Below are 17,312 nucleotides of genomic sequence, written 5' to 3'. Positions count from 1 at the left end.
ACTCTGCGTATAAGTTAAATAAGCAAGGTGACAATATACAGCCTTGACGTACTCCTTTTCCTATTTGGAACCAGTCTGTTGTTCCATGTCCAGTTCTGTTGCTTCCTGACCTGAATACAGGTTTCTCAAGAGGCAGGTCAGGTGGTCTGGGATTCCCATCTCTTTCAGAATTTTCCACAGTTTATTGTGATCCACACAGTCAAAGGCTTTGGCATAGTCAATGAAGCAGAAATGGATGTTTTTCTGGAACTCTCTTGCTTTCTCCATGATCCAGCGGATGTTGGCAATTTGATCTCTGGTGCCTCTGCCTTTTCTAAAATCTGCTTGAACATCTGGGAGTTCACGGTTCACATATTGCTGAAGCCTGGCTTGGAGAATTTTGAGCATGACTTTACTAGCGTGTGAGATGAGTGCAATTGTGCAGTAGTTTGAGCATTCTTTGGCATTGCCTTTCTTTGGGATTGGAATGAAGACTGACCTTTTCTAGTCCTGTGGCCACTGCTGAGTTTTCCCAATTTGCTGGCATATTGAGTGCAGCACTTTCACAGCATCATCTTTCAAGATTTGAAATAGCTCAACTGGAATTCCATCACCTCCACTAGCTTTGTTCATAGTGATGCTTTCTAAGGCCCACTTGACTTCACATTCCAAGATGTCTGGCTCTAAGTCAGTGATAATTATTAATTCTATTTCTTTAATATATAGACTTATTCTCCAATGTATATTTTATTTCAGAAATTGTAGTTTTCATCTTGATAAGGTGATTTCAGTCTTCTTTATGTCTAAACTTTTTGAACATATAGGATCTATTAATAGTTGTACTATCTTGTTTTAATGTCCTTCTATGCTAATTCTGATCACTGTCTATTCTAGGTTGATTCTGAGTGGTTGATTACTCTCTTCATTATGAATTGTATTTGCTGCCTCTTTGCATGCCTGGTAATCTTTGATTAGACTTCCAACGTTGAATTTACCTCATTGGTTACTAGTTATTTTTGTATTCTTATAAAATTTTTCTGAGCTTTGTTTAGGGATGCAGAAGGAAATGGCAACCCAGTCCAGGATTCTTGCCTGGAAAATCCCATGGACAGAGGAGCTTTGCGGGCTACAGTCTTTGGGGTCACAAAGAGTCGGACGCGACTGAATGATTAGCACTTTTATTTAAGTTACTTTGGAGCTTTGCTTTTACAGTGTTGGTTGTATCTGGAACAATTGCTATTCCCCGCTACTGAAGTAAAGTCTTCCTGAAAACTCTACCCAGTGCCTGTACATTATGAATTTTTCAAGGCTTAAGTGGTGGGAACAGTCTCCATTCTGTGCTGTGTGAGCACAGGACACTGTTCCCTGTTACTCTTTTGGATGGCTCTGTCCTTGATCTCAGATCTTGTCCTCACATACATGCTCAGTGCTCTGCTGTGTATTAGAAGGAGACCCCCTAGATCTCTGGGGTTCTCTCTCTGAGTAGCTCTCTCCCCTGGGTTTTCTGTCTTAAGTACTCTAGTTGCTTTTGTGTCCTTGTACTTTTCAGCACCATCTCCCCAACTCAGAAAGTCTATCAGGCTCCACCTCAGCTCTCTTGCCCTGTGCTGCTGCTGCCTGGAAACTTTCAAGGCAGTAAACTTGGGTACTTGTAGGACTCACTTCATTTGTTTTCCGTCTGTTAAGGATCACTGTCTTTCATTGATGAATACCCAGTGTCTAGAAAACCATTGTTTTTTTTTTGTTTGTTTGTTTTTGGTCTGGTTGGTTTCTGGGTTGATTAGTTGTTTCATTTATTCGGTTGTTTAAGGTGGTAGGGCAAATCCAGTCCCCGTTAATCCATTTTAGCTAAAAGCAGAAGTCCTGTCTACTTGTAATTTTAACCTCAGAAAGTTCTTGTGTTAGAATTTTTCCAGGAACACTCTTTTAGTAGTAACTATTGGTCATTTCCATTCAAGAGACTATGTGTACACATGAGCAATGAGATAAACTAAATCAGCCAGCAGGGAGTTTTGAGGCTTTTCTAGGGTTGTTAAACTGATTTCCCTACTGCCCTCTTTCTGGGAAGTTCTTGAGGTATTTGGATCTAAAAGCTAATTCTAAATAATGACTTGATGAAATTCCTAACCATGTTATGATTTTATTCTCAGAATTAAGAAAAAGAAAGAGCGGCAACATTATGCTGAAGAACAGAGGATGTTAAGAATGAACTCCCATGAAGAGCCATGTTCAGGGGAGAAGATGAGTGAGATATTAGCCCAGCTACAACTTGAGGAAATAAAAGCAGCCAGAGAGAAACAACAGCAGAAAGAAAAAGAATACCAAAGGTACTTTGGAAAGTTCTGCATGAAATTTTGGCCCTGGAGGAGACTTGTTAGGAAGTCAGTGTTCTCATTTTCCTTAAAATGAATTGACTATGTCTTCTTATGCTTTAGGAGGTACAGAACACATTTCTTTTTTTTTTAAAGACTTTTTTTTTTTGATGTGGGCCCTTTTTTAAAGTCATTATTGAATTTGTTACAATATTGTTTCTGTTTTATGTTCTTTGGCTGTTTTTGGCCATGAGGCATGTGGGATCCTAGCTTCCCGACCAGGGATCGAACCCTCACCCTGTGCATCAGAAGGGGAACAGATTTCTTGATTGCCTAATACCTCTCTGGAATAGCACTACATTTTTCCTTGTACTGCTTCTTAGTACCCAGAGGAAGGGCTGAGGCACAGGGATATGAAATAGTTTAACAGTTTGAGGTAGGAGTAAAATAAGGACTCATGCTCATTCTCTTCCTAGTGGTTCACTTTGCTTGGTCATACTGTATTTTTATAGATACGTAGAAGCTTTAAGAGCCCAGATCCAGGAGAAAATGCAACTATATAATATTACTTTACCTCCACTCTGCTGCTGTGGTCCGGATTTTTGGGATGCTCATCCTGATACCTGTGCCAGCAATTGTATTTTCTATAAAAACCACAAAGGTAAGTGTCTTCAAGGAATGGTTGGGGCCTGGTGTCAGATAAAAAATAACAAGCGTAAAAGTAGTGATTGCAGTAGAAATTTAGCATTTATTGACTAAGTGCTTATTATATACCAAAGACTGTTATACCCCCCTTTACAAAACAACTCTGAGGCAATAAAAATAATAATAGTGAGTTATATTTCTCTTTGAGATATGTTATCTTCTTGTCTTCATTTATGCTGGGGAAATAGTTCTAGCAGTAATGAGACTAGGGTTGCAGGTCCTTCTGTACATGAAGAAGATTAGAGGTTTATAGCTATCTAAGTTAGGCCTTTGTCCAGTTGAATACTCTGTTATCCGAATTCTTGAATGTTATCTAACATAGACTTATCATCTGTATATTATTTATAATGTGTGTATATCCACATTAGACTGCCAGTTCTGCTAGGGGTTACTGAGAAACATGAGGTCAATATAAACTCTGTTAGGAATACCAGCTAGAAGAAATGGAGTCATTTCCTGTTGTCACTAATATTTCTGTTTCCTGTCCATTCTTAAGTGTACTGATTTACATATAGAGGCTTCATACAAACACCGAAAATGTTGGTGGTGTTTGTATTCCTAATGTTCCATCTGCGATATGAGTTTATCAGTCCTATGAATTATGTTTTAAAAACACACATCTGATTGTGCCATTCCCTTATCATCAGACCTGTAGGACTTACCACTGAAGTACAAAATACGGTGCATAACCGGCACGTTTTCTCTCTGGCTCCAGGCCACACTCCAGCCATATCGAACCTGCTATTGTCATACACACCACATTTAAAAAAATATATCCTTGTATCCCACACACTCATTTCTTTGCCTAGAAGGCCTTCTTTCCTTTATTTCTATTAATCCTTCAAGACCATCTTAAATGTTACTGATTTTTTTTTTTTTTTTGAATGTTACCACTTCTGGAACTCTTTTTATCCTCTCCTAGTTTTTTTTTTCATTGTGAACTTCATGCTGTGATGACATTTTGTATATGCCTCTGGTTTGGAAATAGTACACTGCAGTTTAATTTTTGTGTCCATCCTCTCATGATCTTTTCTGTTATCACAGAGTACTTGGTATGTGGTAAATACTCAATACTTAGTCAATGGGTTGATAAAGTTAATGCCTATAAGACTGGGCAGAGAAGCAGTACTAATAGGAAGAGGTTGGGAGAACTGTTTAGAATCCTACTTCATTCATCACTATGTTAATCTTTATTTGCAGCATATACCCGGGCACTACATTCAGTCATCAATTCCTGTGACATCCCTGAGGGGAACTCAGATCTTCGAGTTGCCATTTATAATTTTGCTTCTGCACATAGACGGACTTTGAAAAACCTGAAATAAGAATCTGAAATCAACTGTTAGTATTTCAACCTACTTAAAATCTACCCCAAGAGATTATTTCAGGAAAAACTGTCAAAGTGTAGAAGATGTGTAATCTGGAAAGAAAGACTGTCCCACACAATTGGTATCTTTTTAATTAAATCATGACCATTATTTCACTCTGTGCTTGGGACCAGGATTGAAAATTGGGTTCCAGACTTGTCTCATTACTGTAAACCATCTGGTACGTATTGTTTTAAAAATGATCACTCAGGCTGGTGAGGTTTCTCTCACTTTGCTCTGCTCTGCTCAGAAGAGATTATTAGAAATCTTTGAGATTATCTCATTTATTATCTTTATATAACTGTACCACTTGAATCTTGACAAAATTGAAAATGTTTGGATGAAGGAGAAGAGAAGATGAAGAAATGAATTTCTGAGCACCAGTGGCCATCTATATTGCTGTTAGCTTTTCTAGTTGTGTACAGCAGTTAGAGAAGAGAACAATCTGAATTTGATGTACGTTTTTTCCTCAACATTTTTTCTCTCATGTTTTTAAATTTATTACCTCTTTCCCTATTCAGTGGTGATGAACACAGGACTTTTTAATTTTATAATTTTTATAGCAAAAAAGGCAAATAAACCCTCTGCCTTTTGAGCATCTTTTATGTGAAATAATTGTGAGTGACATTTCAAAAAGTGGATCTGAAGTCAAAGAGAGTAAAGTCCTACTGTATTTTCCTGTCTGTAAAATATCTGATGAATGCCATACCTACAGAGCAGGTGAAATAAAAATTGCTATAGTTAATATGAATTTTTTATTTCTTTACAGTGTTTCTTGACACAAAATATGAAAAGTTTTAATATTGTGAATTAAGGAGAGGTACTGACATTTTCTTTTTCCTACCTCTAATCATCAGTGTTGAAAAAGCACTTAAGTTATGTCTCAGAAACACCTAAACATCTTAGCCAGGTCATTGAAAATAAGTGTCAGAATTACTCGTGTGACAAGATTGACTGGTTATTTAATCAGATTAATTATCCAGTCAAAATCCTTATGCAACTAAATCCTTGCTTTAGCCTTTCTGAGTTGTATTTTTTAACACCTTCGTTGAGATATAATTCATATATCATTTGATTCACTGACTTGAAATATACAATTCAGTGGTTTTTATTACACTCTATGATTGTACAACCATTAACACTATCAAATTTTAGAACACTTGTCACTCTAAGGAGATGCCCGAGTGATCCAGCAATCCCACTGTGGGTGTATATCCTAAATAATTGAAAGCAGAATCTTCAACAGATATGTTCATAGTGGCAAGAGGTGGAAGCAACCTAAATTTCCATCAACAGATGGGTGGATAAACAAAATGTGTTATATACATACAATGGAATACTCTTCAGCCCTAAAAAGGAAAGAAATCCTGTCATGTAGTGTAACCTGTATTAGCCGTAAGGACATTGTGCTAAGTGAAATAAGCTGGGAACAAAGAGACGAATACTGTGTGATTCCACTCATACTAGGAACCTAGACTAATCAAATTCATGCAGGCAGAAAGTAGAGTGATGAAGACTTCCCAGGTGGTCCAGTGGTTGGGAATCCACCTTCCAATGCTTGAAACACAGCTTTGATCCCTGGTTGGGAAATGAAGATCCCACATGCTGTAGGGCCACAAAACCAGCAGGCTGCACCTGCTGAGCGCTCGCTCTCTAGAGCCTATGCTCCAGAACAAGAGAAGTTTGCATGCCGCAACTAGAGAAAAAGCCCACATGCTGCTATAAAGACCCAGCACAGCCAAAATTTAAAAAAGGAAAGTAGAATAATGGTTGCCAGGATCTGGGGTCAAGAGGAAAGGGGAAGTTATTATTTTTTCTTTTTTTTTTTCTTCCGCCCCAGGTGTACATCTGTTCCCCATCCTGAACTCCCCTCCCACAGCCCTCCGCATATCATCCCTCTGGTTCATCCCAGTACACCAGCCCCAAGCATCCTGTATCATGCATAGAACCTGGACTGGCAATTCGTTTCACATATGATAATATACATGTTTCAACGCCATTCTCCCAAATCATCCCACCCTCGCCTTCTCCCACAGAGTCCAAAAGACTGTTCTATGCACCTGTGTCTCTTTTGCTGTCTCGTATACAGGGTTATCATTACCATCTTTCTAAATTCCATATATATGCGTTAGTATACTTTATTGGTGTTTTTCTTTCTAGCTTACTTCACTTTGTATAATAGGCTCCAGTCTCATCCACCTCATTAGAACTGATTCAAATGTATTCTTTTTAATGGCTGAGTAATACTCCATTGTGTATATGTACCGCAGCTTTCTTAGCCATTCGTCTGCCGATGGACATCTAGGTTGCTTCCATGTCCTGGCTATTATAAGCAGTGCTGCGATGAATGTTGGTTGGAGTACATGTGTCTCTTTGAATTCTGGTTTCCTCGGTGTGTATGCTCAGGAGTGGGATTGCTGGGTCGTGTGGCAGTTCTATTTCCAGTTTTTTGAGGAATCTCCACACTGTTCTCCATAGTGGCTGTACTAGTTTGCATTCCCACCAACATTGTAAAACGGTTCCCTTTTCTCCACACCCTCTCCAGCATTTATTGCTTGTAGACGTTTGGATAGCAGCCATTCTGACTGGCATGAAATGGTACCTCATTGTGGTTTTGATTTGCATTTCTCTGATGATGAGTGATGTTGAGCATCTTTTCATGTGTTTATTAGCCATCTGTATGTCTTCTTTGGAGAAATGTCTGTTTAGTTCTTTGGCCGATTTTTTGATTGGGTCGTTTATTTTTCTGGAATTGAGCTGCAGGAGGTGCATGTATATTTTTGAGATGAATTCTTTGTCAGTTGCTTCATTTGCTATTATTTTCTCCCATTCTGAAGGCTGTCTTTTCGCCTTTCTTATAGGGAAATTATTAATGAGCAGAGTTTCAGTTTTGCAAGATGAAGTTCCAGAGGGTCTCTTTCACTACAGTGTGAATATAAATACACTTAAGATATGCTCCTGAAAAGTATACTGAAAATTGGTTACAACTGTAAATTTTATAGTTTTTTTTAACAATAATCAAATTTTTATAGTATAGAAAAGAAAAATCTCATACCCACTAGCAATTGTTTCCCTTTCTGTCAGCTAATCACCAGCCCGCTTTCTGTCTCTAGATTTGCCTATTTTGGACTTGCCATATAAATGGAGTCATGTAATAAATAGTCTTTTGTGACTAGAGTCTTTCATTTAGTATCACGTTTTAAAGATTTCTCTATGTTGCAGCTTGTTCAGTAATTCATTGCTTTTTATTGCTGAATAATATTCCACTCTGGATATACTTCATTTTATTTACCCAGTTGATGAACATTTGGGCAGTCTCTACTAATTAGCCACTGTAAATAATGCTGCTATGAACATTTGTTTACAAGCTTTGCAGTGTTTTTATTTCTCTTGGCTATATACCCAGGAAGGGATTTGCTGGGTCATATGGTAGCTTAATGTCGAACATTTTGAGAAACTGAAAACTTTTACAAAGTGACTGCATCATTTTCAGTTCACACCAATTGTGTGTAAGGATTCAGATTTTCTTCACATCCTTCAACTCTTATCCTTATCTATCTCTCTGATTATAGTCACTGGAATGGGTGAATTTAACTCAGATGACCATTATATCTACTACTCTGGGCAGGAATCCCTTAGAAGAAATGGAGTAGCCATCATGGTCAACAAAAGAGTCCGAAATGCAGTACTTGGACGCACTCTTAAAAAACGACAGAATGATTTCTGTTCGTTTCCAAGGCAAACCATTCAATATTACAGTAATCCAGGCCTATGCCCCAACCAGTAACGCTGAAGAAGCCGAAGTTGAACGGTTCTATGAAGACCTACAAGACCTTTTAGAACTAACACCCAAAAAAGATGTCCTTTTCATTATAGGGGACTGGAATGCAAAAGTAGGACGTCAAGAAACACCTGGAGTAACAGGCAAATTTGGCCTTGGAGCACGGAATGAAGCAGGGCAAAAGCTAATAGAGTTTTGCCAAGAGAACGCACTGGTCATAGCAAACACCCTCTTCCAACAACACAAGAGAAGACTCTACACATGGACATCACCAGATGGTCAACACCGAAATCAGATTGATTATATTCTTTGCAGCCAAAGATGGAGAAGCACTACATAGTTAGCAAAAACAAGACCAGGAGCTGACTGTGGCTCAGATTATGAGCTCCTTATTGCCAAATTCAGACTTAAATTGAAGAAAGTAGGGAAAACCACTAGACCATTCAGATATGACCTAAACCAAATCCCTTATGATTATACAGTGGAAGTAAGAAATAGATTTAAGGGACTAGATCTGATAGATAGAGTGCCTGATGAACTATGGACGGAGGTTCATGACATTGCACAGGAGACAGGGACCAAGACCATCCCCATGGAAAAGAAATGCAAAAAAGCAAAATGGCTGTCTGACGAGGCCTTACAAATAGCTGTGAAAAGAAGAGAAGCGAAAAGCAAAGGAGAAAAGGAAAGATATAAGCATCTGACTGCAGAGTTCCAAAGAATAGCAAGGAGAGATAAGAAAGCCTTCCTCAGCGATCAATGCAAAGAAATAGAGGAAAACAACAGAATAGGAAAAACAAGAGATCTCTTCAATAAAATTAGAGATATCAAGGGAACATTTCATGCAAAGATGGGCTCGATAAAGGACAGAAATGGTATGGACCTAACAGAAGCAGAAGATATTAAGAAGAGGTGGCAAGAATACACAGAAGAACTGTACAAAAAAGATCTTCACAATGAAGATAATCACGATGGCGTGATCACTCACCTGGAGCCAGACATCTTGGAATGTAAAGTCAAGTGGGCCTTAGAGAGCATCACTACGAACAAAGCTAGTGGAGGTGATGGAATTCCAGTTGAGCTATTTCAAATCCTAAAAAATGATGCTGTGGAAGTGCTGCACTCAATATGCCAGCAAATTTGGAAAACTCAGCAGTGGCCACAGGACTGGAAAAGATCAGTCTTCATTCCAATCCCAAAGAAAGGCAATGCCAAAGAATGCTTAAACTACTGCACAATTGCACTCATCTCACACACTAGCAAAGTCATGCTCAAAATTCTCCAAGCCAGGCTTCAGCAGTATGTGAACCATGAACTTCCAGATGTTCAAGCAGGTTTTAGAAAAGGCAGAGGCACCAGAGATTAAATTGCCAACATCCGCTGGATCACGGAGAAAGCAAGAGAGTTCCAGAAAAATATTATTTCTGCTTCATTGACTATGCCAAAGCCTTTGACTGTGTGGATCACAATAAACTGTGGAAAATTCTGAAAGAGATGGGAATCCCAGACCACCTGACCTGCCTCTTGAGAAACCTGTATTCAGGTCAGGAAGCAACAGTTAGAACTGGACATGGAACAAGAGACTGGTTCCAAATAGGAAAGAGAGTACGTCAAGGTTGTATATTGTCACCCTGTTTATTTAACTTCTATGTAGAGTACATCATGAGGAACGCTGGGCTGGAAGAAGCACAAGCTGGATTCAAGATTGCCGGGAGAAATATCAATAACCTCAGATATGCAGATGACACCACCCTGATGGCAGAAAGTGAAGAGGAACTAAAAAGCCTCTTGATGAAAGAGGAGAGTGAAAAGGTTGGCTTGAAGCTCAACATTCAGAAAACAAAGATCATGGCATCTGGTCCCATCACTTCATGGGAAATAGATGGGGAAACAGTGGAAACAGTGTCAGACTTTATTTTTTTGGGCTCCAAAATCACTGCAGATGCTGATTGCAGCCATGAAATTAAAAGATGCTTACTCCTTGGAAGGAAAGTTATGACCAACCTGGATAGTATATTAAAAAGCAGAGACATTACTTTGCCAACAAAGGTCCGTCTAGTCAAGTTTTTCCAGTGGTCATGTATGGATGTGAGAGTTGGACTGTGAAGAAAGCTGAGCGCCGAAGAATTGATGCTTTTGAACTGTGGTGTTGGAGAAGACTCTTGAGAGTCCCTTGGACTGCAAGGAGATCCAACCAGTCCATTCTAAAGGAGATCGGTCCTGGGTGTTCATTGGAAGGACTGATGCTAAAGCTGAAACTCCAATACTTTGGCCACCTCATGCGACGAGTTGACTCACTGGAAAAGACTGTGATGCTGGGAGGGATTGCGGGCAGGAGGAGACGGGGACGACAGAGAATGAGGTGGCTGGATGGCATCACCGACTCGATGGACATGAGTTTGAGTGAACTCCGGGAGTTGGTGATGGACAGGGAGGCCTGGCATGCTGTGATTCATGGGGTCGCAAGAGTTGGACACGACTGAGCGACTGAACTGAACTGAACTGAAAGGGCATGAAGTGGTATCTCATTGTGATTTTGATTTTTCTGATGGCTAACGATGGTGAGCATCTTTTCACATGCTTATTAGCCCCTTGTATATCTTTTTTGGAGAACTGTCTTTTCAAATCTTTTGCCATTTTGTAATTGGGTTATTTATCTTTTGATTATTGAGTTCTGAGAGTTGTTAATATATTCTGCATAAGGTCCCTTATTAGACTTATGGTTTGCAAATATTTCCTGTTCTGGGTATTGTTTATTCACTTTCTTGATGGTTTCCTTTGCAGGACAAATTTTTTTAATTTTGAGGAAGTCCAATTCATCTACTTTTTCTCTTGTTGCTTTGGTCATTACCTAATCCAAGTTCAGGGCTTCCCTAGTAGCTCAGTGGGTAAAGAAGCTGCCTGCAGTGCCGGAGATGCAGGAGATGTGGATTCAGTCCCTGGGTTGGGAAGATCTCCTGGAGGAAGGAATGGCAACCCCCTCCAGTATTCTTGCCTGGAGAGTTCGATGGATAAGAGCCTGGCGGGCTACAGTCCATATGGTCGCAAAATCGGACACAGCTGAAGTGACTGAGCACGTGTGCACTCAATCCAAGTTCACAAAGATTTACTCCTGTGTGTTCTCTTAAGAGTTTTGTAGTTTTAGCTCTTCCACTGAGGTCTATGATCTGTTTTGAGTTAATATTTATGTATAGCGTTAGATAGGCATCCAACCTCCTTCTTTTGTATGAGGATATCTAGTTGTCCCAGCATCATTTGTTCAAAAAATTATTATTCACCCCACTGAATTGATATGACACTGTTGTCAAAAATCAATGGGCCATTAATATTAAGATTTGTTTCTGAAATCTCATTTTATTCCGTGAATCTATATATTTATGTTTAAACCAAAGTATTCTGTTTTGATTACTGTAGCAAGTTATGAAATTGAGAAGTATGAGGCTTCTATCTTTGTTCTTCTTTTTAAAGATGTTTTGCTATAGTAAGTCCCTTGCATTTTTATACGAAATTTTAAGATCACCTTCCTGCAAAAAAAGCTAGTTGAGATTTTGATAAGGGTCACATTGAATCTATAAATCAGTTTGGGAGTTGTCATCTAATTCATGAATGTGGGAAGTCTTTCCATTCATTTCTTCCAACAATGTTTTGTAATTTTCAGGTGTATAATGTGTACTTTTCTGTTAAATTTATTCCAAAGTATTTTGTCATTTTTGATGCTATTTTAAATGGAATTATCTCCTTAATTGTATTTTCTGATTTGCATCATAAGTGTATAGAAATACAGTTGAATTTTGTATATTATGATAGCTCAGTTGGGAAAGAATCCACGTGCAGTACAGGAGACACCGTTTTAATTCCTGGTTGGGAAGGTCCGCTGGAGAAAGGATTGGCTACCCACTCCAGTATTCTTGGGCTTCCCTTGTGGCTTAGCTGGTAAAAAATCCGCCTGCAGTGTCGAATACCTGGGTTCGATCCCTGGGTTGTGAAGATCCCCTGGAGAAGGGAAAGGCCACCCACTCCAGTATTCTGGCCTAGAGAATTCCATGGACTCTATAGTTCATGGGGTCACTAAGAGTCAGACACAACTGCGAGACTTTCACTTTCATTTTCAGTCTTGTATCTTGTAACCTTTCTGAACTAATTTTTAATGTCTATTGTTCCTGTTCTCATCACATTATCTCTTGAATGCATTGTAGTAAGACTTATCTGCCTTTACCTCTCCAGTGAAGAGGCTTTTCAAAGCCATCAGTGACTTCCACATTGCTAAACTCGGTGGTCGTTCTCAAACTTTATCTCGACCTGCCATCAGAATTAAACACAATTGATCACTCCATTTTTTATTGAAATATCTTACACCTGGTTTCCACAACTCCAAAGCTTTTAAGAGTATCCCAGGGCTCAGTCCCTGGACACCTTTACTATCTATACTTGCTCTTCTGGTGATCTGTTTTAGTCTCATGGGTCTCTTATCTATATACTGATAACTTCTACGTTTATATATCTGGCATAGATCTCTCTCTGAAAATCCAAACTTTTAACTTCCTACTTAACATTTCCTCATCATTGGTTCCCCTCAATTTGCTCTTTCTGTAGTCTTCCCCATATTGGTTAATTAGCAATTCCATGTGTCTAGTTATTGAGGCCAAGAACCTTGGAGAAAACATTGATTTTCCCCACTCTGTCTCTTTCAACCTTCACTTCATCAGCAAATTGTCAGCTCTACCTGCAAAATACATTTCCTGTTCACATTACTTCTTTTGTGAGATGCCTGGTCCATACCACCATCGTCTCTCTCATGGATTATCTTAAGAGTTCCTAAGTAATCTGTTCCCAGGTGGCTCAGTGGTAAAGAATCTGCCTACAGTGAAAGAGATGCGGGTTCAGTCTCTGGCTGTTAAGATCCCCTGGAGAAGGAAATGGCAACCTACTCCAGTATACTTGCCTGAAAAGTGCTATGGACAGAGGAGCCTGGTGGGTTACAGTTCAGAGGGTATCAAAAGAGTCAAACATGACTTAGCAACTAAACAACAACAAAATAATCTCTATTTGTACCTGTGTACTTTCTCAATACAGCAGCCAAACTTAACACATCCAAAACCAAACCTCATGATCCCCACTCTCTACACACAACACACACACACACGCGCGCACACACAAAATCTGGTCCCACTTACTTCTCAAACTTTATCTCCTACTGCTTTCCTCCTTGCTTGTTCTACTGAGCTTCATTGACCTGGTATTTGGATGGACATTCCAGGGATTCCTGCTTCAAGTGTTCTTTATTAGCTCTTTCTCTGTCTGGAGAAACTTCTCCCTCAGGTAAGTTTTGGATCACTTTATTACTTTATCAAGTATATTTTAATTAGAGGACATTGTGTGTCTGTGTGTGTGTTTATGCTCAGTCACCCAGTTGTGTCTGACTTGTGACTCTGTGGACTGTAGCCTGCCAAGTTCCTCTGTCCATGGAATTTTCTAGGCAAGAATATTGGAGTGGGTTGTCATTTTCTTCTCCAGAGGATCATCCTGACCCAGGGATCGAACCTGTGTCTCCTGCATCTCCTGCATTGGCAGGCAGATTCTTTACCACTGTGCTACCTGGGAAGCCCCTGACCACCTGTTTTAAAATGTGACCCTCCTATCCATCTGCTTCCCTTAAGTCCTCCCTCCCCTTCCCCTGCTTTATTTTTCTTCATGATATTTACAGCTGTATGGTTTAGTCACTAAGTTGTATCCGACTCTTCCTACCCCATGGACTGTAGCTAGCCAGGCTCCTCTGCCCATAGGATTCTCCAGGCAAGAATACTGGAATGGGTTGCCATTTCCTTCTCCACAGCTGCGTGGCATTCTGTATAGTTTACTTAATGTTTAGTTTCTTTACTGGATTGTATACTCCACAGACAGGGATTTTTGTCTATTTTTGTTCAATGCTGTATCTGGCACATAACAAGCTCTCAGTAAATGTTAAATAAATACACAGACTTGAATTTTTTAAATTCCAAATGCTTCTACATGATTAGTAGTCTTACCTAATGTTTTTGATGTCCTTACAGACATCATTTTACTTTATTTTTCATTCTGTAATTATGACTGCAATTCAGGGCAAGTAGTTTAATTTCTCTAGGCTATAGTTTTCTGTAAAGAGGGTTATACTAAGTTAACTTCAGTCTCCCCCTGTAGCTCTAACATTCTACAAATTCATTAATTATGTGTTACACCTTTGACCTCATTAATTCTCCATTTCATTTGCTCTTCATGACAAGTCATGGACTCGTGGTACAATTTATTTGTAGATAGCTCGATAGTGTTAAGCAAGTTCACTCTCTTCAACTCTGACTCCAATATTAATCTTGTCAGAGTACCTGCATGTTCAGTAGGGTCATAGTGGACTAGGACAGCAGGTCAGGAGGGTATAGGACACTGTAGGTGTGTGTCCAGCAAGAGGGGTTCAGTACCCCAGAGCTCAACTGTGCTGTTCCCCAGAGAGACCTTTATCAACTTAGAGAATTCAGGCCAAAAGACGGAATATGTATGTGATAGAGGCAATTCCAGGATTATGGTAGTTGCAGACAATATTCATGTACTCGTTTTCATGCAATAATGATCAAAAAGCTGATGCGTGACATATTTTCCTAGGCAGTTCAACCTAAAACAGCTTTCTCAAATTGCTCTGATTTAATGAACTCTGTGTCCTCTCCCTGGCATTGCTTCAGCGTATTACTGGAAATTGTCCAGTATCACTTACCCTTACTTTCTTAGCCCTTTTATGATGGGCAGGAAGATTGTCAACAACTTTATTGGATACCCACTCAGGGCAGAGGCTAGAAACTGCTGCTTTCTTTCATATCTTCCAACGATTTATGGTATGATAGGTAGCAGGTATGCCTTTTCTGTGTTTACTTACTTAGATTCTGGTTTCTGGAAGCAAAATATTTCCTTTCAGTTTGGTTCACTTCAGTCACTCAGTCGTGTCCGACTCTTTGCGGAATCACAGCACGCCAGACCTCCCTATCCATCACCAACTCCTGGAGTTCACTCAAACTCATGTCCATCAAGTTGGTGATGCCATCCAGCCATCTCATTCTCTGTCGTCCCCTTCTCCTCCCGACCCCAATCCTTCCCAGCATCAAAGTCTTTTCCAGTGAGTCAACTCGTCGCATGAGGTGGCCAAAGTATTGGAGTTTTAGCTTTAGCATCAGTCCTTCCAATGAACACCCAGGATCAATCTCCTTTAGAATGGACTGGTTGGATCTCCTTGCAGTCCAAGGGACTCTCAAGAGTCTTCTCCAACACCACACTTCAAAAGCATCAATTCTTCGGCGATCAGCTTTCTTCACAGTCCAACTCTCACATCCATACATGACCACTGGAAAAACCATAGCCTTGACCTGATGGACCTTGGTTGGCAAAGTAATGTCTCTGCTTTTTAATATACTGTCAAGGTTGGTCATAACTTTCCTTCCAAGGAGTAAGCGTCTTTTAATTTCATGGCTGCAATCAGCATCTGCAGTGATTTTGGAGCCCAAAAAAATAAAGTCTGACACTGTTTCCACTGTTTTTCCATCTATTTCCCATGAAGTGATGGGACCAGATGCCATGATCTTTGTTTTCTGAATGTTGAGCTTCAAGCCAACCTTTTCACTCTCCTCTTTCACTTTCCTCAAGAGTGATCATAGTTTACTGTGTGTCCCATCTTGGGCATTCTCCCCTGCTTCTCAGGAAAGCATACTTGTGTGTGTGTGTGTGTGTTAGTCTCTCTGTTGGGTCCAACTCTTTGCATGCCAGACTCCCTTGACCATGAAATTCTCTAGGCAAGAGTACTGGAATGGGTTGCCATTTCCTTCTCCAGGGGTATCATTCCCACTCAGGGAGCAAATCTGGGTCTCCTACATTGCAAGCGGATTCTTTACCATCTGAGCCACCAGGGAAATACTGTGCAGAGCTTAGTCACTCAGTCATGACCAACTTTTTGTGACCTCATGGACAGTAGCCCTCCAGGCTCCTCTGTCCATGGAATTCTCCAGGCAAGAATGCTGTAGTGGGTTCCCATGCCTTCCTCCAGGGGATCTCCCCAACCTAGCTCTCCCACATTGCAAGCAGATTCTTTACTGTCTGAGCTACTAGGGAAGCCCAAAAATACTGGAGTGGGTAGCCTATCCCTTCTCCAGGGGAACTTCCTGATCCAGGAATCGAACCAGGGTCTCCTGCACTGCATGCGGATTCTTTACCAGCTGAGCTACCAGGGAAGCCCGGAAAACACTATAGAGGAAGACAAATGCAAATGTTCTCCTGGCCGGCTGTGTCCGTTCTGCTGGGTAAAAGACTTTGAATATGTTGATTTTGATTTTTGAAGCTCTCTTAGGGTATAAATGAATGGTTTGTGTCTAGTCTTGCTATCAGTACTCCTGACCACTATTATTGGGTATGCTGATGGGGAGAAGTCAGATTGATTTCTTTTGATTAGGATTGATGAAGACAGTTTGGTGTTGAATGTGCTGCATGAGTCATCATCCTTTTCCAGGCCCTAAGATGAGATCACCTTTGGTAAATGTTTCACTCAATTCTTGTCTTAGATTCCTCCCCCTCCCTCAAAATATCTGTGGCAATCGTTAATGGGTGAAACTATTAGTCACTGTCATCATCTGACCCCATTAATTCATCTTCCTGTCACTAAAAGCGAGAATAGACCTTGTACCTCCCGATAACCTGCAGTAGGAAGCATTCAGTGCCTTCAATGAAGTATTTCTGCCAAAAAAAAAAGTTGAAACAATATAGTCAAGACTTTAAACCTTTTTCATTTGGGTTCTGAAATTTAAGTTCTCCTGGGACTTAAGGAGAACTAGTGGAATCCTACCCACTCCAGTGTTCTTGCCTGGAGAATCCCAGGGACGGGGGAACCTGGTGGGCTTCCGTCTATGGGGTCGCACAGAGTCGGACACGACTGAAGCGACTTAGCAGCAGCAGTGGAATCCTAAGGAATCCACTACGTATAATAAATAAACTTCTCTTCACTCTGTCCATGGAATCCTTCAGGCAAGAAGACTGGAATGGGTAGCCATTTCCTTCTCTAGGAAAAGTGAAATCGCTCAGTCATGTCCTACTCTGTGCGACCCCGTGGACTGTAGCCTATCAGGCTCCTCTGTCCATGGGATTTTCCAGGCAGGGGTATGG

The 17,312-nt window shown here is 40.3% G+C and overlaps 1 protein-coding gene across 1 annotated transcript in view; it reads left to right on the top strand.

Moving 5' to 3' along the window:
* Window positions 1-5,088, top strand: part of CCDC15 (coiled-coil domain containing 15) — a 52,885-nt gene extending 47,797 nt beyond the window's left edge. The window contains exons 15-17 of the mRNA XM_088832137.1: window positions 2,130-2,306; window positions 2,804-2,952; window positions 4,197-5,088. Coding sequence (XP_088688263.1) covers window positions 2,130-2,306; window positions 2,804-2,952; window positions 4,197-4,321 — 451 coding nt within the window. The 3' untranslated portion in view covers window positions 4,322-5,088. The remainder of the gene's footprint in view (window positions 1-2,129; window positions 2,307-2,803; window positions 2,953-4,196) is intronic.
* Window positions 5,089-17,312: the final 12,224 nt, after the last annotated feature.

This window comes from Moschus berezovskii, chromosome 25 (assembly GCF_049115385.1).
Source record: "Moschus berezovskii isolate FMDL1 chromosome 25, NW_MosBer_1.0, whole genome shotgun sequence".
Lineage (NCBI taxonomy): Eukaryota > Metazoa > Chordata > Mammalia > Artiodactyla > Moschidae > Moschus > Moschus berezovskii.
Note: the sequence above shows the minus strand (reverse complement) of the source record. Positions and strands in the feature narration are given on the sequence as shown.